At 40.1% G+C, this 27372-nt stretch overlaps 1 protein-coding gene across 1 annotated transcript in view; it reads left to right on the top strand.

Annotated features, from left to right (window-relative positions):
- PCSK5 (proprotein convertase subtilisin/kexin type 5) overlaps positions 1–27372 on the top strand; it is a 468004-nt gene that overhangs the window by 356256 nt on the left and 84376 nt on the right. Inside the window, exon 21 of the mRNA XM_040417061.1 lies at positions 17092–17194. Within this exon, the coding sequence (XP_040272995.1) occupies positions 17092–17194 (103 nt within the window). The remainder of the gene's footprint in view (positions 1–17091; positions 17195–27372) is intronic.

Raw genomic sequence — 27372 nt, 5'->3', positions numbered from 1 at the left:
AGTAGCCACAATATCCTTGCCTGTGAAGCCATTTTTATGCAACGCAATGATGGCTGCACGCGTTTATTTGCAGGTCACCATGATTAACAATGGAAGAACAATGATTTCAAGCATCACCCTCCTTTTAACATGTCAAGTCTGCTATTTTAACCCAATCAGCCTGACATAATGGTCTCCAGCCTTGTGCTCATCAACATTCTCACCTGAGTTAACAAGACGATTACTGAAATGATCTCAGCAGGTCCTTTAATGACAGCAATGAAATGCATTGGAAAGGTTTTTTTGGGATTAAGTTAATTTTCATGGCAAAGAAGGACTATGCAATTCATCTGATCACTCTTCATAACATTCTGGAGTATATGCAAATTGCTATTATAAAAACTTAAGCAGCAACTTTTCCAATTTCCAATATTTATGTAATTCTCAAAACTTTTGGCCACGACTGTAGATACTGAATTTGAATAAAATTACCATTTAATGATGGGAGTGTACATTTAAATAACAAATCTCTGAGCAGTTCCCAGGGGTTTGATCAGTTCTGGAAATCTGTGGTAGTCCAAAGTCACAGGCTTCACAAATGTGAAAGATCAGTTCCTTCTCATTGGATTTTCTCTTTAAAGGGAATCTGTCAGCCTGATTTTGGACCATTATCTATAGTAATACGTGAGTAGTACTGCAGATCAGGAGTCCGGATCATTATTTTGTATTTTCCTACTGCCCCCCCCCCCCCCCCCATTCTCCTGCTGTCAGCGCTCAGAGCTGCACTGAAATACACTCTCAATTATGGTAGAACAGCAGAGCAGTCCTGACTGTGTATTTCAGTGCAGCTCTGAGCGCTGACAGCAGGAGATCAGGGGTCAATAGGAAAATAAAAAATTGTGACCTGGACTAATAGTCCAAAATCAGGATGACAGATTACGTTTAAGAATAGTATTAACGATTTATTCATGAACTAAGACAGGACAGGCCTTTCCATTATTAATAATTTTTAGTTTCTTTTAGAAAATAAAAAATATTTCTTCAGCAGAGAGGAAAATGTAGTATATCAGCAAATGAAATGGAGCCTTCTTCATACTGATATCACTGAATCTCCAATTTGCTGAGTTTAATTTCTTTGCAATACTAAACTATAAATTAGTTCAATACTTCCGATCTCCTTCAAAGTACAAATTAATTAAGGTTTGGTGTCATGTTTGTGTATTCATCTTTGGCTTTTATCACAATTACAGAAAAGTATTTTATTACCCTTGGTGACAGAAGACCCTGCTTGTCATAGAAAATTCTTCTAATTTCAAGAAAAGCTTTATTAGAAATAGATGCGGTGTGAACTTTGAGGCTTTAAACATTGTCTAATTCCTAAATGGCTGCTAGCCTTTTGACTGATACATTTATTAAAGGAAATTTGGTCGTACTAAACAGTTTCTGCAATCTGAGCAAATATTAGGCTACTTTCACACTAGCGTCGGGGCTCCGCTTGTGAGCTCCGTTTGAAGAGTCTCACAAGCGGCCCCGAATGCATCCGTCCAGCTACCAATGCATTCTGAGTGGATGCGGATCCGCTCAGAATGCATCAGTCTGGCAGCGTTCAGCCTCCGCTCCGCTCAGCAAGCGGACACCTGAACGCAGCTTGCAGCGTTCGGGTGTCCGCCTGGCCGTGCGGAGGCAAACGGATCCGTCCAGAATTACAATGTAAGTCAATGGGGACGGATCCGTTTGAATTTGACACTATATGGCTCAATTTTCAAACGGATCCGTCCCCCATTGACTTTTAATGTAAAGTCTGGACGGATCCGTCTGAAGCTACTTTCACACTTAGAATTTTTTCTACAATATAATGCAGACGGATCCGTTCTGAACGGATTCCAAGTCTGCATTATATGAGCGGATCCGTCTGGGCAGACCCCAGACGGATCCGCTCTGAACGCAAGTGTGAAAGTAGCCTTAGTTGGAAGACAAAAACAGGCAGACATTGTATATTTGTATATTTGATATTTCACTATAATTTCAGAAATGTAGGAAAATACATCATTTACCTAATAAGCAGTGTTCTCAGGGGTACATACACTTGGGAAGCACATTACAATGAGTTGTTTTTGACCACTCGCACATGTTGCTGTGGTTTTGCAGCACAGTCTTATTAGCTTTACAGGTGATAAATGTAAAATAAATGTGTTTAACCCGTAACCCGTAAAAATCAAGTGTCCAAAAACTGCACGATAAAATCATGGTAAGTCATGGTAAAACTGAATATGTTTTTTGACCTGTAAATGCACTGAATAGCCTCAGAACCTTCTTTGAAAACCTTGTCATTTCATCCAACAAAAATAGATTGTGCTCTCATGAAAAAAAATCTATATTTAAAAGAACTAACGATAATCATTTGCAATAATAAAAATCACATGGTATTTGCAATAAGCATATCTCATTATGCTCTGGTAATAACTTTCGATCCCTACCCTTGAGCAGCACCAGAGGGGTTAATTGTGCGGATCACAGCCCCCTGTGAGAGATCGGGTGCTGCCAGGCAGCAGGGGGCAGTTATGTACACAGACCTGTCATATAGCACAGACCTGTCACTTACCAGTAGGAGGAGCGCCCGGCCGGCCACAGACAGCGCACGTAAGTATAATGCTGCTAAAAGTGCTAAGTAACCTTGGCAGCCAGGACTGCAGTAGCATCCTGGCTGCCATGGTAACCGAGCGGAGCCCCAGCGATTAAACTGGGACTCCGATCGGAACTGCCGCTCCGCTGCCACCAATGATGGGGGGAGAGGGGTGTTGTTAACCTGTGGCCACTGCCACCAATGATTTTAATTAAGGGTGGGGGTGGGGGGGCCGCAATGGACACCAATGATTTTAATAGAGGGGGGGCACACTGGCCACCAATGATTTTAATACTGGGGAGGGAGGGAGGGGGGGCCGCAATGGTCACCAATGATTTTAATACTGGGGAGGGAGGGAGATCTGGCTGCCAGGCAGCAGGGGGCCGTTATGTCTACAGTTCTCAGTATATTCTAACTTGAAGCGTCCCCATCACTATGGGAACGCCTCTGTGTTAAAATATACTGTCGGATCTGAGTTTTCACGATCTAACTCAAATCCAATGGTATATTCTAACATAGAGGCGTTCCCATGGTGATGGGGATGCTTCAAGTTAAAATATACCATCGGATTGGAGAAAACTCTGATCAGATGGTATATTAATATTACCCGAACACTGAACCCGAACCCGAACTTTTACTGAAATGTTCGGGTTCGGGTGCCGAACACCGTAAAGTAGTTTTATAGGGGTTTCCAGTGACAGAAAATCTGCGGATCACTTGCTGGACCAGTTATGATGTTTACTGGATCATCGCTGGTCTATCCTTTCTGGTCTTGTCGCAACTTACAGGAAATGGCTGGAAATGTCTGCTCTGATAATCACTGGCTACAGCGGTGACCCATCTAAAAGATCCTTTACACGGGCCGAGAATCCGTCAGATAATCGCTAACAAGTATTCATATGCACAGTAAAACACTCAAAACACTCATACGTCCAATAATTGGATCGTTTGTGTAAGCACTGTAAGAAGGTTCAAGGAATCATTGTGGATGATAGGTACGTGTCACTGAGGCTCCTGGCCTCGGTGGAGTAAGAGACGGTTTTTATGTGTCAGCAGCAGTTGCTGTTTGACACCTTGATGCTTAGTATGGCTTTAATAGCTGATCTGGGACAGTTCTTACTGGGAGTAGTCAAAGTGCTGGGTGGGTGACTACTCCCCATGTTCCAGGCTGGGTTTTGCCAGGCATAAAAACCAGCCAGCACTGCCAGGTGGGAAGGATTACCTCCGTCTGACAGTGGAGCTCAGGAGGTCTGTGTGCTGTGATCTGAGGGTTGGGGTCCACGGCTTGAGCCGGGCTGGAGGGCCCAGACCCCTGTGAGGGCGAATGCCTGCCTGTGGACTTGATAAAGCAGAACTTCCAACAGGGTGTGAAGTAACACCCAGGAGAAAAGGTGACTGTTTTGTATATGAACTTTTCATGTGTGTCAACGATCACCAAGCAACTTGCGGTTTTGTTTTGCTTTCATATTTGAATAAACACAACACTGATGTTTTGAACCAAAAACTTGACTTTGCCTCTGTGCTGCACCCGCTGATCCTAACTACCAGAGCGAATCCCCAGAGCACCTAAATAGTCATTTGCAGGAAGCAGATCATGCTGTGTAAACAGCCTCTGCTGCTGGCAAACAATGAGTCTGTATGGGGAGGATCAACGGCATTAGCGATCACTTCTCTCCATGGTCTCCTTCACTGACGAGCAGGCGATTTGCGAGAAGGAATCTTTCCTTCCCGACAATCGTTTGCAAAATTGTACAGTATAAAAGGGCCTTAAGCCAGTCACTTCATGCATGTTGAGAAGGGGCAAGAAAGTAGAGATCAGAAGGAACTGATAAGCATTGTAACAGGACCAGGGCATTCACTGAGGTAAATATACCTTTGTTTATGTTTTTATCCCACTTTAAGTCCTTTCTAAAGAATTCCCCCTTCAAGCTTGCCAGATAACCACTTCAGATAGACTATCCTCCTCTGTGGTCAATCGGCAGTTGCACTGCTCAAGGGTAGGGATCGAAAGTTATCACCAGAGCATAATGAGATATGCTCATTGCAAATACCATGTGATTTTTATTATTGCAAATGATTATCGTTAGTACTTTTAAATATAGATTTTTTTTCATGAGAGCAATATCTATTTTTGTTGGATGAAATGACAAGGTTTTCAAAGAAAGTTCTGAGGCTATTCAGTGCATTTACACAGGTCAAAAAACATATTCAGTTTTACCATGACTTACCATGATTTTATCGTTCAGTTTTTGGACACTTGATTTTTACGGGTTACGAGTTAAACACATTTATTTTACATTTATCACCTGTAAGGCTAAGACTGTGCTGCAAAACCACAGCAACATGTGCGAGTGGTCAAAAACAACTCATTGTAATGTGCTTCCCAAGTGTATGTACCCCTGAGAACACTGCTTATTAGGTAAATGATGTACTTTCCTACATTTCTGAAATTATAGTGAAATATCAAATATACAAATATACAATGTCTGCCTGTTTTTGTCTTCCAACTAATATTTGCTCAGATTGCAGAAACTGTTTAAGACGACCAAATTTCCTTTAATAAATGTATCAGTCAAAAGGCCAGCAGCCATTTAGGAATTAGACAATGTTTAAAGCCTTCACACCACATCTATTTCTAATAAAGCTTTTCTTGAAATTAGAAGAATTTTCTATGACAAGCAGGGTCTTCTGCAACCAAGGATAATTAAATACTTTTCTGTAATTTTGATAAAAGCCAAAGATGAATACACAAACATGACACCAAACCCCCCCATCACCTGAGGGGTTAATTGTGCGGATCTCAGCCCCCTGTAAGAGATCGGGTGCGGCCTCCCCCCCTTCCATCATTGGTGGCAGCGGAGTGGCAGTTCCGATCAGAGTCCCAGTTTAATTGCTGGGGCTCCGATCAGTTACCATGGCAGCCAGGACGCTACTGCAGTTACTTGTTTGTGGCCGGCTGGCTTTCCTCCTACTGGTAAGTGAAAGGTCTGTGCAGTTGTGTCCTGGCTGCCATGGTAACCGATCGGAGCACCAGCGATTAAACTGGGACTCCGATCGGAACTGCTGCTCCGCTGCCACCAATGATGGAGGGGGAGGCCGCACTGGACACCAATGATTTTAATAGTGGGGGTGGGGGGGCCGCACTAGCCACCAATGATTTTAATGCTGGTGAGGGAGGGGGGTCTGGCCCCTGCTGCCTGGCAGCACCCAATCTCTTACAAGGGGCTGAGATCTGCACAATTAACTCCTCAGGTGCAGCACCCGAGGGGTTAATTGTGCGGATCACAGCCCCCTGTAAAAGATCAGGTGCTTCCAGGAAGCAGGGGGCAGTTATGTACACAGTTCTTAGTATATTCTAACTTAAAGCGTCCCCATCACCATGAGAACGCCTCTGTGTTAGAATATACTGTCGGATCTGAGTTTTCACGATCGTGAAAACTCAGATCTGAAAAAGCTAATACTATTATTTTCCATTATAACCATATTATAACGGAAAATAATAAAGTGAAGTTCGGGTCCCCATTGACTTCAATGGGGTTTGGGTTCGGGTCCAAGTTCGGATCAAGTTCGGGTCCCGACCCCTATTTTTTTTTAAAGTTCGGCCGAACTCCCCGAACCCGAACATCTAGGTGTTCGCTCAACTCTACTTAGGGTCTTCGCTAGTTGCCAGTTATAGTAGGTTATATCCTGTATTCAATTTTTATTTTGCTGAACCTGTTCTTCAAGATGTTTCCTGCTTTGTCTGGACTGACCGACAAAGTAGATTGTTTGGGAATCCTCTATACCTTGTCTGGTTTCCTACCTTTCATTATTGACCTCAGAAGGTTTTACTTCATACTGCATTTCTGTACCCCTCTGTACTGAATTTGCCTAGTATTTGGGCAACATATTTAAATCTTTTAGTAAGTGTGTACCCCACTAGTTGATTTTGACCTAGCTAATCAGCTAGAAAACACCCTTGTGACTATCAACGATCTGCTCAACTTTGTTTTATCCTATAGTTATCGAAATAATTAATTTGGGTAATGGATCATGCTAAGTCCCAGGGCCAGCATAAACCCACCTTAAATTGTGGAAAATGGGGTTCCATAAGTGAAGTGTGTGATTAGATTTAATTCTTTTCAGAATCCAGTTGGTTACACAAGAATAATATCAATGATGAATAAACACAAACAATTTTATGCCCTCATACATATTTGAAAGATCAATATATGTTAGGACATTGTACTCCAAATTATAAAGTGATAGAACGAGCTGTTCGTATGGGAGCAAGCCATTTATTGATATCATCTATAAAAATCTGCGATGGCTAGTTGGATACAAAGACTCACTTGAAATAAAGTCTATCCACAAAAAATAGCAGTGTTTCTAAATTCTCTATTGATGCTATGGACAAATGATAAGTTTGTTACAGACAAATGAGTTATTGTCTACTGTACAGTAAAGTTGTATGAGATTAGAAAAAAGGTCTACTTGTATATTATAAAACTACTTGTCTATGGGCCGTTTCTGTTATTGCAGTTGAAACCCAATGCATATCAGGCTCATTCTATTGAATGGACCTGAACTGCAATGCCATGGACAAGAATGGGACTTTTCCTGGTAAAAAAGAGCAATACTTTTAATTGTATAATTTCTTACAATTAGAGATAAATGAATGTATTCTAAATGAATAAAATGTTTTATAAACTACCCAAAAGATTCTAATTTTGGCAAATCCAAAACTTTTGTGATTTGTCCCACATGAATTTCTCAAAATGGCAGACAACATTTTACAGAGAAGAAGGCATATGCCACCAAAAAGGGTTCATTTTTAGACCATTTTTTTTATTTTAAAAAGCATCTAAAACCCAACAGTGAATTGTGTTATTAAACAAGCTTTTTTAACCACCTGCTACCATCCGTTTACCCATAGTCATATATGTCAATCTGACATTACTACTGCTGTCTTGGTATTAAAGAGCTCGAAAGGGGTTGGATACAGTCCCAGGAGACCTCAGAGTGTCATACACAAGTTATCAGAACAATTGGGGCACATTTGATTTGGTTTAACTTTATTTGGACCAAATCAAATGTGAAGGCCGAGTTGATAGAAATAACACATTTTGGGAAATTTGTTCATCTCTACTTACATCCCCTAATTTAACAGTTATCTCTACATATTAAAGGGGTTATCCAAAGTTTAAAACATGCCCCCAAATGCCCAGGCACTCATATAGATTATACTTACCCTGCTCGCCAGCACCCATGTCATCTGCCACTGCATCTCCTGTCACCCGTGATGCTAGGGAAGCTCGTCCCCCCATCGCGGCCTGCTATTGACTGCTTTCCCCATCGCCAGACGTGATCCGCACAATGGGGAGATGCAGCGAGGATCAGGAGAGACGCGGGTGCTGGGGAGCGCAGTAAGTATAATATATATTAGGGGCCCGGGGGCATATACTGGGGGGCATGTTTTAGATTACCCTTTAAAGTGACAGAAGTTATACAGAATGCCATAAGCTGTCTCATACACACATGGACAAGTATAGACCAAGATATGCAATGTAAAGCAATGCTAATATTTAGTCTGTTATGTTTCAGCATTTTCGGCTACATTGCTTCCGTGTCACTGTATGTTTAGCCTATTTTATGACTTGTACAATAATAGCAGCTATGCTCTTAAAGGGGTTGTCCGGGTTCAAAGCTGAATCTGGACAAACCCATAATTTTACCCAGCCAGCCCCACTGACAAGAGCATCGGAGCAGTTCATGCTCCGATGCTCTTCTTTGCCTTGTGCTGAGTTGCGCAGGGCAAAGGCATTTTGTGGAGTTCCAGTGACGAACCAAGCTCTGTTTCGGGCTGCCAGACGGAGGCTTCCACCGAGCAGTGAGCCCGGTGACGTCACCAGCACTGATGGGCGGGCTTTAGCGTTGCCCTAGCCTGTAAAATGGCTAGGGCAATGCTAAAGCTTGTCCATCAAAGCCGGTGACATCACCGAACACACTGCTGGGCGGAAGCCTCCCCGTGGCAGTGTGTTATAGTAAATAAAAGAGCCCCTACCCTGCACCATCCAGCACAGTGCAAGGGAGCGCATCGGAACATGAACTGCTCCGATTCTCAAGTCAGGAGGGCTGCCTGGGTAAAATTATGGGTATGTCCGGGTTCAGCTCTGAACCCGGACAACCCCTTAATAAAATGAGGACAAAATGAATAACAAGCATCTGCAGAGACATTTTAGCTAAGAGGCTACTCTATAAGTCCACCAAACCTTGGGCTTGCCTATAAAATCTTCCATAATTTACAATCTGAGAGGTTTTAGAACCCATATGTACTATTATTCTATTCTTATATCCCTTGCCATGTCTTTGCTTGGGTTTCAAATAATGTCATCATTTCCTAAGAAGTGGTTCCAACAATATTGTTTTAATTACTCAGTTTTTTTACTGCTCATTACAAGCACTGATATTTCATACTGATAGACAAAGAAACAAAGAGGTGAAATGATAAATTCAAAAGGATTTCATTGAAACACAATGGGGGTTTGCAAGGAAGACTGTACAGAAATCTGATTTACATTATACATTTATATTCCATATTACCATGTCAATGTAGGATTGTCAGGGCAGCAGTAAATATAATGGTGCCACATGTTTTATTGTGTTTTAAAAGTTAATGTCAAACAGATGGGTCCAGATGTCCATGAGATAATCAAGATCAAAAAAATATTCAATAAGTAAAGTAAATCAGGTTGGTAGCTATACACGAGATTTCAGGTTAGCCTAGGTTTGCGGAAATTAAAGACATTTTACACAGTCGAGTCACACTACCATGACCTACTTTCCATGTCAGCAGCGCATAGATCATGAAGGAAGTCACATGTGGTGAGCTGGCTTAATAGGTATATAAGGAGTGTGATAGGCTGTCTGCACACATATCCCTTGTTGTTGTCATGGGTAAAAGGGGCAATTTATCAGAGTTGCAAAAAAGGATGATTATTGGGTTTCCAGCCAAGGATGCCAGTATTCCTGAAGCTATGCAGTTTGTGAACTGTTTGCGTTCTGCTGTGGTGACACCATTGCGAGTAAGCGACGTGAAAACTGCAGAGCACCACGTGCCATGGATGTGCGAGCTGAAAATTGGCTACACAAGTGCATGAGGGTGGACCAACATGCTACAGTGGAGCAGTTCACCACCAAAATTAGCCAGGGGCCTACCAGATGTGTGTCTAAAAGAACAGTTCTGTGAACCCTTTCTATGGGGTGGTCATAATAATGTGACTTGACTGTGTATATAGAGTGTGAGTACTTGTAAAACAGAGGAGGTTGACCTGCTGCTTTGGGACAACAATCAAGGAGCCCATGAACCATGCTTGCCATTTTATGTCAGTTTTTCACATAATTTTAGCCCATATATTATGGCCATAACACATATAGTGCAAAGATAATATTGCCATATACATCCCATATTATACCAGCATATAGCACCAAAGTAATTTAAAGTATCAAAATAATACTCCCTAACAGTCAACATAATGTCGTCATATAATTGCACATTACTTCCCACATAAAATACCACCTTTTTATGAAAATAAAAGAATAACACTTTGGAGCTCAAAAAGACCCAACTCAGTTCTTAATTGTCACAAGGTTTGTTTAATGGTGCAATAAAATCAATATCTTTTCCATTTCCTTCGAAATAAAACATTGGCTGATCTTCATTTCTGAATCTCATTGCCCGGACAGTCCTAAGTAATCCCATCAAGTATATCAGGTAATTTATAATATACTCTCAGTGGAGAAAAAAAACCTTGGACCAAATCATGGCTGAGAAATATGAAGTGAGAAATAATTTATGATGCCCATATTCATCTGATCATGCCCAGGTCACACACTCCTCTCGCTCTCTCCTGTTCTACGTGGGGGTCGGTTCTACTTAATTTAAGAGCGATCAATTGTAATTTGCCATCTCGGTGTCTTTCTGATAAGAAAACCATTGAAACACTTACTAATCCCACAAAGGTTGCTCAGCGCTCAGTATCCTGAACATGAGTTAATGACATTGATTTTGTGTTTTTATTACAGCTCAGAAATGAAATACTTGGTGTTCTTGTCTCCATTGTAACCTGAATCCCATTATGTTGTAAATGATTAGATCAGTAAAATTAGACACGTTTTGGTGATGAACAGGAGCAATAGATTTACCTGAGCCTATAGTTTATTTGCAAAGCGCTTTTCCAGCTATTTTGTTAATATGGTTGTTTACAAAGTATTATGTGATGATTGATCTCTCTAAAAGTTGTATTTTTCTAAACCAATTGTATTATAATATTGGGTTGTTTGCATTATATTGCTCTGATAATAAGACCTATTTTTACATGTGGAGTGGACGTAATAAATATATAAAGCTGATCAATATTTTGCTCCACTGCAATTCACATGTAGATGTTATGGCTTATTTCTTCAGCAGCACGTCTCTTGTCTATGGCTGTGTTTGGTATTCAGTTCACGTAATCCCCCCTCTATCCCCACCAATTTTCCATTTTTGCATTTTCGTTATTATAACTTTTTTACATAAGCATATTTTTGCAGGACAACTGGTACTTTCTAATAAAACTATTTATTGTTTCATACAATATAGTAGGAAGCTGGATTTTTTTTTAAATGGGTGAAATTGGGGAAAAAAAAACTCACAATTCCAACACAGTTTTATGGCTTTTGTTTCTACAGTGTTTTGTACAGTATGTAATAAAACTGACCTGTGACCTTCATTCTCCAAGTCAGTACGATTACGACAATATCACATTTATATTGTTTTTCTTGTATTTTAATATTTAAGAAAAAAAAAATCTTTTCATCTCATACAGTTGCAAGAAAAAGTATGTGAACCCTTTGGAATTATATGGATTTCTGCACAAATTGGTCATAAAATGTGATCTGATCTTCATCTAAGTCACAACAATAGACAATCACAGTCTGCTTAAACTAATAACACACAAAGAATTAAATGTTACCATGTTATTATTGAACACACCATGTAAACATTCACAGTGCAGGTGGAAAAAGTATGTGAACTTCTAGACTGATGACATCTCCAAGAGCTAATTGGAGTGAGATGTCAGCCAACTGGAGTCCAATCAATGAGAAGAGATTGGAGGTGTTGGTTACACCTGCCCTGCCCTATAAAAAACCCACACCAGTTCTGGGTTTGCTTTTCACAAGAAGCATTGCCTGATGTGAATGATGCCTCGCACAAAAGAGCTCTCAGAAGACCTATGATTAAGAATTGTTGACTTGCATAAAGCTGGAAAGGGTTATAAAAGTATCTTCAAAAGCCTTGCTGTTCATCAGTCCACGGTAAGACAAATTGTCTATAAATGGAGAAAGTTCAGCACTGCTGCTACTCTGCCTAGGAGTGGCCGTTTTGTAAAGATGACTGCAAGAGCACAGCGCAGACTGCTCAATGAGGTGAAGAAGAATCCTAGAGTGTCAGCTAAAGACCTACAAAAGTCTCTGGCATATGCTAACATCCCTGTTAGCTAATCTACGATACGTAAAACACTAAACAAGAATGGATTTAATGGGAGGATACCACAGAGGAAGCCACTGCTGTCCAATAAAAACATTGCTGCACGTTTACAGTTTGCACAAGAGCACCTGGATGTTCCACAGCAGTACTGGCAAAATATTCTGTGGACAGATGAAACCAAAGTTGAGTTGTTTGGAAGAAACACACAACACTATGTTTGGAGAAAAAGAGGCACAGCACACAAACATCAAAACCTCATCCCAACTGTGAAGTATGGTGGTGGGGACATCATGGTTTGGGGCTACTTTGCTGCGTCAGGGCCTGGATGGATTGCTATCATCGAAGGAAAAATTCATTCCCAAGTTTATCAAGACATTTTGCAGGAGAACTTAAGGCCATCTGTCCACCAGCTGAAGCTCAACAGAAGATGGGTGTTGCAACAGGACAACGACCCAAAGCATAGATGTAAATCAACAACAGAATGGCTTAAACAGAAGAAAATACGCCTTCTGGCGTCGCCCAGTCAGAGTCCTGACCTCAACCCGATTGAGATGCTGTGGCATGACCTCAAGAAAGCAATTCACACCAGACATCCCAAGAATATTGCTGAACAGTTCTGTAAAGAGGAATGGTCAAGAATTACTCCTGACCATTGTGCACGTCTGATCTGCAACTACAGGAAACGTTTGGTTGAAGTTATTGCTGCCAAAGGAGGTTAAACCAGTTAATAAATCCAAGGGTTCACATACTTTTTCCACCTGCACTGTGAATGTTTACATGGTGTATTCAATAAAAACATGGTAACATTTAATTCTTTGTGTGTTATTAGTTTAAGCAGACTGTGATTGTCTATTGTTGTGACTTAGATGAAGATCAGATCACATTTTATGACCAATTTGTGCAGAAATCCATATCATTCCAAAGGGTTCACATACTTTTTCTTGCAACTGTATTTTGACTTCCTTAACTTTTTTTTTATACCTATGTCTATGGAGCTGTGGGAGGGCTCATTCTTTTGCAGGCCGATCTGTATACCATTTTTGGGGTGTGTGTGGGTTTTTTGTCACTTTTTATAAAAAAAATTGGGTGAATTTTGATAATGAATCGGCCATTTTGATGTTTTTATTTCCATTACACTGTTCACTGTAAGGGAATAAATATTTTTATGAACAGTATGGAAGAAAGAAATAGTCAGCGGCACTCACCAGTGTGTAGGTTTGACTCTTTTATTCACAGAGTTTCATACTTGGCACGGGGCAGACAGACGATCGAACACACAGTAAACAGCGACAGCCGTTTCACGCTACATGCGCTTCGTCGGGCTGTGCATCAGCGCGTGTATTTGCGCCGCCGTTTTAAACACCAGCACTGCGTGTTGCCATAGAAACAGACAACACAGTGTGCCTGCATAAAGGGCCATTACAAACATAACAAATAAAGACATACACAGAATTCAAACAAAAGCGGCAACAGTACATAGCACATATATTCGGATATCTAGAGGAATGCACTCAAATCGTTTCTATCATTTAAACCAAGCTCTCCCAGTGCTTGGGTCCGTAGAATCCACCTCGCTTCTCTCTGCAGGAGGAGGCGGCTACTATCTCCAAGCCTGTGAAGGATATACAATCCAAATTGCTTGCATGAACATTGCTTATATGATCGATGAATCTCGGACATCCCTTACCTGTCCTGACAGAGTTCAGATGCTCTCTTACTCGTTCGAATAAACACCTGATCGTTTTTCTGATATAGAACCTGCCACAGCTACAGAGCAGTAAATACACCACATATATGCTCCTGCAGTTGATAAAACTCCTAATTCTATACTGGATACCCGCAAACTCGATAAACTTTTTTTGGGAATTATACTTAGTGAACAACTGCCACATTTAAAATTACCTTTCGGTATACTATTAGTTAGCCAGTTATTAATTTTAATGGGGATGAACCTGCTCCTCACAAGTTTGTCTTTGATTGTGTGGCTTCTTCTGAAAGATATAAGTGGCTTATGTTCAGTAAGTTCACCCAGAGTCGCGTCCCTCCTTAAAATATCCCAATTTTTGAATATCGCTGAACGAATTTGTTCCGCCACAGGGCTGTATTTAAAGGAGAACGCAAATCTAGTGCCGTCACTTCTATCCTGTGCTTGCTTGCTCCTACCACTCCTTTTAGTGAGTAAATCGCTCTGCGAGAACACCTCTTCTACTCTCTTCATGTCCCTATTTAACAATTCTTCTGGATAACCTCTTTCTACCAGACATTGTTTCAACTCCAATGCTTGTTTGTGGTAACCTTCGTCCCTGCTATTTATTCTCCTGAGTCTAATAAATTGGCCATACGGTACGGCTTTTTTGACACTGAGTGGATGAAAGCTGTCGTGGTGGAGCAAGGAATTGGTCGCTGTGGGCTTACATAAGCCACCTGTGACCAATCCATCGTCCCCAACCACGACAGCCACATCCAGAAATTCCAATCGTGTACCCCCAAAATTTAGGGTGAATGTCATTCCCATATCATTACCATTCAGGTATTCCACAAATCCATTGCATTGAACCTCTGTGCCTTCCCCATACTATAAATATGTCATCCACAAAACGTAAAAATGTCTTCAAACGGGATAGAAAAGGATTCAAGGTGGAAAAAACTAATCTGTCCTCTAATCTAGCAAGATACATATTTGCAAAGGTACAGGAGACGGGGGTCCCTATAGCCGTACCCAACTTCTGCCTAAACCAATCCTTTCCAAACCTGAACACGTTATTGGTTAAAATAAATTCCAGTGCTTCACCAATGAAATCACAGAATGTATGGCTCTTTCCCAGATTGGTTACGATGTCAAGGACTGCCTCCACACCCGCAATATGGGGTATGCGGGTGTAGAGGCTTTCCACATCGAGGGATACCAGCTGGTAACCCTCCAGCCAATGTATTTCTTTCAAAGCCAATAGTAAATCATTGGTGTCCCTACTTAATGCAGGGACACTTACCAGAGCCGGTCTCAAGAGCCAGTCAACATACTTTGATAAAGGCTCTATCACTGAGCCAATCCCCGCCATGATCGGATGTCCCGGGGGCTGGCCTTAGTGACTCGTGGATCTTCAGAAGGAAGTACCACGATGGTCTAGCTGGAAATGAGGGTATTCATTTATCCATCATGTTTTTAGGAAGGAAACCCACCTCCACATATTTCGCAATAAGGTATCTAAGTAGTTGTCGGATAATGGGTATTGTGTCCCCCCGTTCCCTTTCATAAGTGTGTGTATCCCCCAGTTGTCTAAGGGCTTCACTCACATAATATTCCCTTGACATGAGTACTAAATTGCAGCTGTGCCGCCTCGCTATCTACATTGCAGAGTGTATAAATATTTTTATATTTTAATAGTGGTGGTGCTTTTGCATGTGGCAATGCCTAAGATTTTTTTTCATTGTTTATTTTTATTATGGAGAATGGGATATGATTTTAACTTTTTATATTTTTAACTTTTTTCTACTTTCTTTTAGGCCCCCAAGAGCCTAACATCATGCAATCATTAGACAACCTCTTCTGTATATCAATGGAAATAAATCTATTGACAAATTGAAGATTCAGTATATTGCAATGTAGTGCTGCCACCTGCAGACCTACATTGGAATATACCTGTAAAAGGCATCAGAACCTCAGCAGGCTCCATCAATTGCTGTGTGGGGGAGCCATTGTAGGCCTGAAAGTGCAGTACTTCTGGGTTTTGCTCTCTTAGATGCCGTGGTCAAGTTTGACCGCGGCATCTGAGGGATTAAATGCCTACAATCTGCAGTATTACCAATTGCCGACATTAGCCCTGGGTGTATGCTGTATGAAACAGCAGCAACCCGATGGCTTTGGCATCTTTAAAGACTGGACTTCTTCCGTACTGTTATAACAGAGGTTGGGAAGTCAGCAGTTTTGACAATTCTAAACTGCTGACAGCACTAGGTAGGGGCTGGACAGAGCAAACTTTCATTTCATGAAGCTTTTATTATTATAATTAATATGAATATGAAGTTTTATTCTGCCAGGAGGTGGAGCTCCACTATGAAGTGCACTCTGCTCTCAGCATTGTGCTTCTTCACAGCCAATCACTCTGCTTCCAACCAGAAGGACACTACAGCTGTCACTCAGAGCAGAGAATTTAGCACAGGGATCAGCAACCTCAGGCACTCCAGCTGCGGTGAAGCTATGACTTCCAGCATGTACACTTGCTTGAATTCCCATAGAAGTGAATGGAGCATGCTGGGAGTTGTTGTTGCACAGCAGCTGGAGTGCCGGAGGTTGCTGTTTCCTAATCTAGTAGAATAACACCAGTTAAAACAGATCATAGATCAATCTCTGCCGTGATCTGATATAATGTAATCCCCATAGACAGCCGCTTTAACTGTTCTTTTAGAACTTGAATTAAAATGAATTGAAGCAGTCTCATGCTTTACATTTAGGATTCATATTTTCAGGTACAAGAAGGCATGCTAAGTGTGACAAGACCATCAAAGTCCGGCTCACTGCTAGATAAACATAGTTTTGCACTGTTCTCATTTCATGGTCAGATTCAGAGCCACAAATAATCAATAACCATCTTACACATATCCAGATAGAGGAGAATCTATTACTCTACCAAATGTCACCGATAATAGTCTATACAACCGTCACCAAGACAGAACTGGAGCATTGTAGTTATTCTACCCTTTACCCTACGGTAGGTACCTTTTACCCTTAGGTCATTGCCAAACTAATCCCAGATTTATATAGCATATTAACATAAAATAAGACATAACTGCATTAATTATTTGCCTGCTTTGTCATACTTTTGGTTTTCACACTTGGTTGAGACTAACACCCTAAAAAACCTTCATAGCTTGTCTTACTGTTGGCTATGCATTCACTACATTACTGTCGCTGAAATATTTAATGTCTACTTTAGATTGTCCTGCTGAACTGCACTTTAACCTGTCTTCTCCTCCCTTCCAGGCGAATACATTGAAAAAGCTGGACACTGTATGCCCTGCGATGCCTCTTGCCATAAGTGCACTGGTCCTGGAAGGCATACTTGCATTGGCTGCTCTATTACCAGGTAAGATCATTTACCACTGGTGAAATATAAAATCAATAGATTCTTACATGGTTGAGTCACATTATCATCACCAGCTAATATCCAGAGTAACGGCCATGTGCAGTGTGGACAGAAGCTAGATGGGCTGGGAGTGACTCAATAAGGTCCTGGTAGGTTGTCACAGGTATCTGGAGCCATGCTGACAGCAGTGCATCCTACAGCTGCTGGAGGGTTTGTGGGGGAGAATCCATAGAGGAAACATTCAAGTGAGTTCAAATCTGGGGAATTAGGAGGCCAGGGTAGTTCTTATAAGTCTTGGTCATGCTCTTGCAACCAATGTTACAATTCTAGCCATGTGACATGTCACATTGTCTTGCTGGACGATCCCTTCCGCCCAAGAGAAGACAATCAGCATGTATGGGTGTACGTGATCTGCAAGGATCTATTTACACCCAAACCGGTTGAGAGTGCTACCACATGAATGAGTGAGCGCAAAGAATACCACAAAAACATTCCCTAGACCATAATGCTGCCGCCATCAGCTTGTGTTCTTCCAGCAGTGGTTGCAGGATGTTTGTTCTCTGATATTTCTCACCTGACACGCCAACATCCTTCAGTTCGGTGAAGTAGAAAACGTGACTCATCAAAGAAGACAACTCTTTGCCAGTCAGCAGAGGTCCAAAGCCAATACCGACGCAAAAATGTAAGACTTTTTTGGGCGATGTAACTTTGTTAGCAGAGGTGCAGTGACCATCCATCTGCTTTGGAGCTCTGTATGCAGTAGGGTTCACCACTGAACTGTTGCTTTAGACACACGTCTAGTAGACCCCTGGTTCATTTTGGTGGTGAGCTAAACCACTATAACGTGTTGGTCTGTCCTTGCGCAGAAGTGAGTGGTCAGAAAACCCATTTAAGAGTATGGTCACAGGGGATTGATATGCTGCGGATTTGCCTCTGTGGATTTGTGTGTGGCAGATCTGCAGCATGTTATAGTACTAGAAAACGGGATGAGATTTTAAGAAAGCTCATACTTAGGGCTCATGCACACGAACGTATTTTCTTTCCGTGTCCATTCTGTTTTTTTTTTTCAGACCATATATGGAACCATTAATTTCAATGGGCCCACAAAAAAACTCTGTGTGCATTCCGTTTCCGTATGTCCGTATCTCCGTTCCGCAAAAAAATAGAACCTGTCCTATTATTGTCCGCATTATGGACAAGGATAGTACTGTTCTATTAGGGGCCAGCTGTTCCGTTCCGCAAAATACGGAATGGACATGGATGTCATCCGTATATTTTGCGGGTCTGTTTTTTGCGGACCGCAAAATACATACGGTCATGTACATGGGGCCTTATGCTGCGAAAAAAGTAAAATAACCTGCAGTGCAGATGTTAAATTTGCAGAATATCAATGTGATGTGTGTGCCAGATGCCCAAGGTGAAATCATTGGCAAATCTACTTTCAAATCCACAACAAATGTACATGAACATGCAGATTTTACTTCAAATATTATAATTTTTTACAGAATTTATTGCTGCAAATTAAGTCCCAAGTGTCCTTAACGGGGTTTTCGTTTTTTTTTTTTTTCCAATACCAAATCAGTGGGAGGCTGACACCCAGCACACCCACCGATCAGCTCTTTCGCCTGAAATGTTAGAGTTTCCGATGCCGACATACTGCAGCTTCCAGCTCTGTACACTGTATAGTTGTTGGCGATTGTGGCTGCCCGAAAAAGCTGATCAGTGGCGGAGTCGGATGTCATACCCTCACCAATCTGCTATTGACTATGACTGAGGATTGACTATCACTATCTAAGAGGCAAAAAACTCCTTTATAGAAGATGCAATGTAAAACCAGAGCTGCAGCCCTTTCATTCTCAGGACTGGTGGGGGTCCCAGAGATTGGGCCCCGCTGATCTTAAAGTACTGACATATCCTAGCAATATGCCATCAGTTTATATAATAGGAATACCACTTTTCCAGCCGCTGCCTCTATAGCATTACCTGTGTCACAGTGATGTGGCATATTCTGTCACCCGATCAAGACCAGGTTTATGGCTGTATTGGTGTCCAGCTTGTACGACATGAAGCAGTTTTGTTATTAGGCTGCAGGACGTCTATTTGCTTCATTCTTTCCTTGCACACAGAATGAATCTCTCAGTGAGTGAACAGCAGTCAATGTAGTCCTTGTACATTCAAGACATTTTCCAATTAGGACTGTAAATAGAGGCCAAAGAGAGAAAAGTAGGTTTGAAGTTAAAGAACCCTATATGAAAATATTCCTTCCATCATTCCAGCATAGTTCAATGTGATTTATTTCACCGTCTTAAAGTTTGAGAATTTCTTCTCATAACCTGCAGATAAAAGAGTCCAATTTTATATATCCAATTACAGCCAGCGTATAACCTAATCTGTCCCCAAATAATTCACCTTTACCTTTACCAAACATCAAAGTGACAATTGTCAAAGTACTTTTAACCCAGCAATGACCACAAGCCTCTAATAATGGCACTGATCTGAGGCCTTGGAACTGGCAGAATCTCGCTTTAAGTTCTGTCTTTGAGCTTTTCATTTAATGTAGGTTTCCCTGAAATCTGCCAATTATGTTTAATTGAAAACCATCTCTAACGTGTATATATTTTATTAGGATACCATTCCCCCCAAAAAGTGTGTTTAACAAAACTTATTTCACTTTTTAATGAGTCAAAAAATTTGATGGTGATATGGTAGCGGGAAAAATGTTAAATGCACATTTTCAGTTCCTGTCCTCTCATTATGCCATGTCTTCTCCATTGTATTGCCCTCCATACCTTTCTTTCCAATGTGCCCCCTTTTACTCTAAATCTCATGGCTCGTTGGACAAGCATAGTGCTGGAGGCGTCTCTAGTCAAGGGTCTCTTCCTCACAATGAACTGTGTACTGACTGAAGGATGTTATCTCACAGCCATTGAAAGGGCATTGTGAAACATGCTGGTGGCCTTTGTCCCTTTGTAAGTGTGAAGAAGTTCATCCCACTCCATCACAAATATACTGTCTATTCACTGGAGTGGCCGCGCTTCAGAGGGACTCAGTCTGCATTATGATGTCTTTTTCTAGGAATTCTTTGGTTTGCTGGGAGACCTGTTATTTTTGTAATATTACATACATCACAAAGTAATTCTCTTCAAAGCTGTGGTTTTATGGAACAGTTTACAATAGACTGAACTATATGTATTGTAATGTTACATCCCATGCAGTACATTGTCAGACAATGTTAGTCTAATATATATATATATATATTTATATATATATACTGTGTATGTGTATATACTGTGTAATATATATATATATATATATATATATATATACTGTGTATATATACAGGTGAAATTAGAATATTGTGCAAAAGTTCATTTATTTCAGTAATGCAACTTAAAATTAGAATATTGGGAAAAGGTTCAATATTCTAGGCTCAAAGTGTCACACTCTGGTCAGCTAATTAATCCATACCCCCTGAGCAAAGGTACCTGAGATTGTGACTTTGGGGTTTTCATAAGCTGTAAGCCATAATCATCCAAATTATAACAAATAAAGACTTGGAATATCTCACTTTACATGTACTGAGTCTATCTCATATGTTAGTTTCACCTTTTAAGTTGCATTACTGAAATAAATGAACTTTGCACGATATTCTAATTTTTCGAGTTTCACCTGCATGCACACTCTGCAGATCACCCATTGTAACCGTGATCCCCTCCACCTAAAAGTTCTTTTAAAAGGGATTATGCCATGATTGATGTAAAAAATGAAAATCAGACATCATATAGTACATGACAAACTCTTTCCAACACAGCTAGAACCAGCCCTGTACCTCACATGGATCCAGAGATCTCCCCATTCATTGCTCCAACTGCTCTGCTAGGTTTATTGCATGGGGTGTTTCCTTTCTGCTGCAGCCATTTCCCTGTATCTGCCACTGCTTCTAACAGAAGATACGGCTGGCGACAGTTAAACATTTAAGCTGTGACAGTCCCCTCCCTTCATTCATTCATCCTTACTTCTAAATTCATAAACATATATTCTATAACTATATATATCTCTAGACCAGGGATGCCCAACCTCCGGCCCTTTGCTGTTGCAAAACTACAACTCCCAGCATGCTCGGACAGCCTACAGCTCTCAGCCTACAGCAGAGCAGAGTGGGAGTTGTAGTTTTACAACAGCTGGAGGGCCGCAGGTTGAGCATCCCTTCTCTAGACAATGTAGAAGGAAATTGTGTGTTTGTATGTGTGTTGATTTTTATTTTTTTGCATTGATATAGGTACAATAATGGTGTGAATTACTCCATGGGGTAACCCTTTTAGATTCTAACAGGGAAAACAAATGCGATGACTCCATTGTAACCAACCTTATGAAGAAAACACTTACAAATCAGCAATAGGTTAAATATAAATACTGTTGTTTCAAGGTCACGTATAACACTCTAGTTTGTCAGGTATTACAAAAAGCCAACAGTTCATTATTTTTTGGGTAATTTGTTTCAATTACTGTCAAAATCTCACAATTTTCCTAAAATAGGTTTCCACGGTGATTTTAATAAATACACATTAACAGCAATGTATAAAATTGTTCAACCTCATAATTTCTTTTAACCTTTTGGTTAATTAATGACAATTCCATCCATCTAGGAGCTGGTTAATATATAAAAATATGGCTCTTCATTAGCTGGGATTTTCTTCCACTCAGTTTCAATAACATTGCCTAAACCATGAGCAAGAACCCTTGTTCTTGCTTCCAGACACGTGCCTTTACAGAAAGGTGCCAGTCAATCTGATCAAAGCTAGTCTCTAACCACAGAATCCCTGGGCCCAGGTTTCCCAGCCGCTGTGAGAACAAAACAAACAAACATACTGTACCTACATGACATTTTTTCCTTCTTAATGTACGTGCCCATATATAACCTGGCTTTCTACAAATACTTCAAGAGTCTGCTAGGAATACAGGAGCAACCACAAAAAAACAGTAGTTACCAGGAGCTCGGAAGAATCAATTTCACAGTCTTTTCCGTTATGTTAAACATGCTTTGTTTTTTGTTTTTATTTTACAAGAGATGTCTGGGTAATGAAACGGGGTCTATGACTGAGCGCTCACGTTCCATCGAGTGTAACAGAAACACTGTTTTTCTAAGTAAATGAACAGAATGTGATGTTCAGGCTCATTTTATAGGAGAGTTAACTCGGGCTTGAAATTTTAGTTTCTGATAATGCATATTATAGAATTGAGAACAGAAAAAAAATATGTTTTCTGAAAATATTTTACAAATGTGTTACTCATGGACTGTCATAATTGTCACATAGATTTGCTGTAGAGTAGAAGGGACTTTTTTCAGTATGGGATCTGATTTTTGTGGAGCTTGAGTTGGTGATCTTCTGGGGAACACAATGGATGTCAATTTCTGCATGTCTTTTCAGACGTCCCGTAAGATTTGACATCAAGTTGCCTGTGAGACCTCTTGGTCTCCACTGGTAGATTGCAATTTACTATTTGACCAATACTGTTGTAATTTTTGCTATAGACCATAAATGATTCTTTAAGGCAAAAAGGCAAGGTCAGATAGTATTTGTTCAAAATGGATTTATCCCACAATCCTTGTGGAATCCCCTTAAAATCTCTCATTAATTTTCAACTGGAAATCCACGCCATAGTTTATACAGCAGCATGTCCCTTTTTGACATGATTCAACTGGTTATTCCGTGTGTAGAATGCAAATGCACAGCAGAAATCTTGAAGGTTGGTCTCAGAATTTTGTTAATTCCATTGCAGGTTTTTCTGCCATTAGCACAAAGCTTATGCATATAGATCACTGAGGACAGTGATTGGCTGCAGCGGTCATGTGCTATATGGAGTCACGGCACTGCTGCTCTTTGTAAACAAAAGAGAAAAAGACCAGCACCACTGAGAACTTTTGTCTTTAACGGTGGTGCAAATTTAGCTTAGCAGGGGTGTCCTGTGCCAGGCACCTTTCTAACAGTCAGGATCAGAGAAGCCTCAGATCCCGGCCCTTTAACCACTTACATGCCATAGTCAATATTGCCCATGGCATCTAAGTGGTTTCAGAGGGTAGGTTTAATCGCCCCCCGCAAATGCAATGATGGGATGCCAATGTCGTAACATTGCAGCCAGAGTTCTAATGAAGGCCCATTAACCCATATAGATTGACAGCATACTATACTGTACTACATAAGTAGTACAGTGTATTAGAGAAGGGACCACAAAGTCAGTCTCCCTGTGGGACTAATAAGTGGCTAAAATAAGAATTAAAGGGACACTAAAGCCTAAAAAACAAGAAAAAAAAAAGCAGAAACTGCTAAGAAAAGTTTGTCTCTTTCTTCAAACAGCTACAGAAAGCAATTTTAGGAGATTTTCTGTAGTCAGGCAAGTCCTTCATTCCTTCCTGCCTCTCCATCATGGGCTGGAGATCGGCTATCAGTTTATGTGCACTAACATAACCTCACAGCCACAAAGGTAGTTTAGGAAAGGGGCGGAGCTTAAATCCAATGTACTCCAATATATTCAATAGACAAACAGAGAACTGTGGAAGCACTGGAAACTGCAAAACTTAATATGGGACAAACTGGTTTTATAAAATACACACAATGCTGGCCTGATACATTATATGAACCTACCATATGGTACCAGGGCAACATAATCGTCAATGAAGCTCTACAGTCTTCTCACACAGACATTCTAGTACCCTGAATGGCAAGCTGGTACTAGGCAAATGTGAAATTCAGCAGCCTGGGAAAGCTGGGTAACAACCTCTGCAAAGACGTAATGGAGGACACATTTGGTGCATACAATCTGTATAGTCTATGGGGGTCATTTAGTATGCTGAAATATACCTAAATTAGGCGTATTTTAGGCATAGATAGCGACACAACTGCTAGTTGCGCAGTTATCTGCGATTTCGCCCTGTTCACGCCAGATCTAAAATTGTGGGTGTGGTGCGGGCAGTGGAAGGGGATGGGCCGGCAGGCACCTCTCATCCACCATTTTTTATGCCTGTTTTAGAAAAAGGTCTACATGTAAGACCGCTCAGAAGCCGTCTTACATTTAGAACTGACCTGCGCCTCTTCATAACTTTGGCTGATCCACCGCTAGCTTAGGGCTTTATTAAGACCGGCGTCTAAATTGCCAGTCTTAATAGATGTGCCACTATATCTATAAGGGCTCATGCACATGACCGAATGTATTTTGCGGTCCGCAAAACACAGATCCACAAACAATGCCTGTCCTTGTCCGCAAAACGGACAAGTATAGGACATGTTCTATTTTTTGGGGCGGAACGGACATGCAGACATACGGAAACGGAATGCACAGGGAGTAATTTCAATTTTTTTTTTCAAGCCCCATTGAAATTAATGGTTCTGTATACTGACCTGTAAAAAAAAAACGAATGGAAATGGAAGAAAAATAAGTTTGTGTGCATGAGTCCTAACTATAATATCTGGACAACTGTAAGTATAGACTATATATAAATATATGTAGCTTGGTCTCCATCATACCTCCATTTGCTACCCAGCATAGATAGATAGATAGATAGATAGATAGATAGATAGATAGATAGATAGATAGATAGATAGACAGATAGATAGATAATAGAGAGATGATAGATAGATAGATAGATAGATAGATAGATAGATAGATAGATAATAGATAGATAGATAGATAGATAGATAGATAGATAGATAGATAGATAGATAGATAGATAGATAGATAGATAGATAGATAATAGATAATAGAGAGATAGATAGATAGATAGATAGATAGATAGATATCAGATAGATAGATAGACAGATATTAAATAGATAGATATTAAATAGATAGATAGATATGCGATAGATAGATAGATAGATAGATAATAGATAGATAGATAGATAGATAGATAGATACAGATAGATAGATAGATAGATAGATAATAGATAGATAGATAGATAGATAGATAGATAGATAGATAGATAGATAGATAATAGATAGATAATAGAAAGATAGATAGATAGATATGAGATAGATAATAGATAGATAGATAGATAGATAGATAGATAGATAGATAGATAGATAATAGATAGATAGATAGATAATAGATAATAGATAGATAGATATACAATAGATAGATAGATAGATAGATATGCGATAGATAGATAGATAGATAATAGATAGATAGATAGATAGATAGATAGATAGATAGATACAGATAGATAGATAATAGATAGATAGATAGATAGATAGATAGATAGATAGATAGATAATAGAAAGATAGATAGATAGATACAGATAGATGGATAGATAGATAATAGATAGATGAGATAGATAGATAGATAGATAATAGATAGATAGATATATAATAGATAGATAGATAGATAGATAATAGATAGATAGATAGATAGATAGATAGATAGATAGATAGATAATAGATAGATAATAGAAAGATAGATAGATAGCTAGATGATAGATAGATAGATATGCGATAGATAATGATAGATAGATAGATGATAGATAAGAGATAGATAGATAGATAGATAGATAGATAGATGATAGATAAGAGATAGATAGATAGATAGATAGATAGATAGATAGATAGATAGATAGATAGATAGATAGATAGATAGATAGATAGATAGATAGATAGATAGATAGATAGATAATAGATAATAGATAGATAGATAGATAGATAGATAGATAGATAGATAGATAGATAGATAGACGTTCACTATTAGGCCTCATGCACACGACCGTTGTTTTATTCCGTGTCCGTTGTTCCATTTTTCGTGATTTTCGACTTTCAATGGGTCCGTTGAAAACTCGGCTAATGCACCGTTTGTCATCCGCATCCGTGATCCGTGGTTGCAGTCCGTCAAAAAAATATAACCTGTCCTATTTTTTTCACGGAAAACGGTTCGTGGACCCATTCAAGTCAATGGGACCGTGAAAAAACACGGAGGCACACAAGATTGTCATCCGCGTCCGTGCGTCCGCGTCCGTTTTTTTCCTATCATTTGCATGGCAAACTTGACTTAGACTTTTTTTTACTTTCCTTCATGTCTGGTGATCCTCCAAAAAGAAAGGAAGACACACGGAAACAAAAACGGAAACGGATCACAGAACAACGGAACCCTATTTTGCGGAACGGAACACAACAACGGTCATGTGCATGAGGCCTTAAGCACATATATGTATATTTATTTGATGCAACACTCAGTATTATATTGCAGATCTATATATTATGAATTACATATGTTAGAGACTATTTATACACCGCCTTGCACTTTACTATTTATGATTGAATTATTGAATCAATTACCTCTGTAATGGTTTTTTTCACTTCCTGTATGTATACATACCTACCATTTGTACTTATAACACAGCTTCAGATAGATATGAGATAGATGAAAAGATGATAGATATAGATGGACAGATAGATACAGATGAGATAGATAGATATCCAAAAAGCTCATGATGAGGCAGCACTCCAATATCAGTGAAGGGTGTTAGACCCGTTTATTTTCCCAGTCGCAATGTTGCGACTAGCAAAATAAACGAGTCTAACACCCTTCACTGATATTGGAGTGCTGCCTCATCATTTGCTTTTTGGATATTGTCTTTGGACTTTTGCCTTAAAGGGAACCTGTCACCGGGATTTTGGGTATAGAGCTGAGGACATGGGCTGCTAGATATCCGCTAGCACATCCGCAATACCCAGTCCCCATAGCTCTGTGTGCTTTTATTGTGTAAAAAAAAAAAAGATTTGATACATATGCAAATTAACATAAAAGAGTCATATCTTACTTGTGTGACCAGAGAAGAGTCATATTTTCAAGCTCTGACTCATCTCAGGTTAATTTGCATATGTATCAAATTTTTATACACAATAAAAGAACAAAGAGCTATGGGGACTGGATATTGCGGATGTGCTAGCAGCTAGTTGCTATCTTGCAACCCATGTCCTCAGCTCTATACCCAAAATCCTGGTGACAGGTTCCCTTTAAGTTCAGGAGGGATTGCATCCAACTTCACATTGACTGTGCTGCTGCTACTTTTTGTTTTTTAGATAGATAGATAGATAGAGATAGATAGATAGATAGATAGATAGATAGATAGATAGATAGATAGATAGATAGATAGATAGATAGATAGATAGATAGATAGAAGATAGACAATAG

This window comes from Bufo bufo, chromosome 2, assembly GCF_905171765.1.
Source record: "Bufo bufo chromosome 2, aBufBuf1.1, whole genome shotgun sequence".
Lineage (NCBI taxonomy): Eukaryota > Metazoa > Chordata > Amphibia > Anura > Bufonidae > Bufo > Bufo bufo.
The sequence above is the reverse complement of the archived record's forward strand: the minus strand, read 5'-3'. Positions and strand labels throughout refer to the sequence as shown.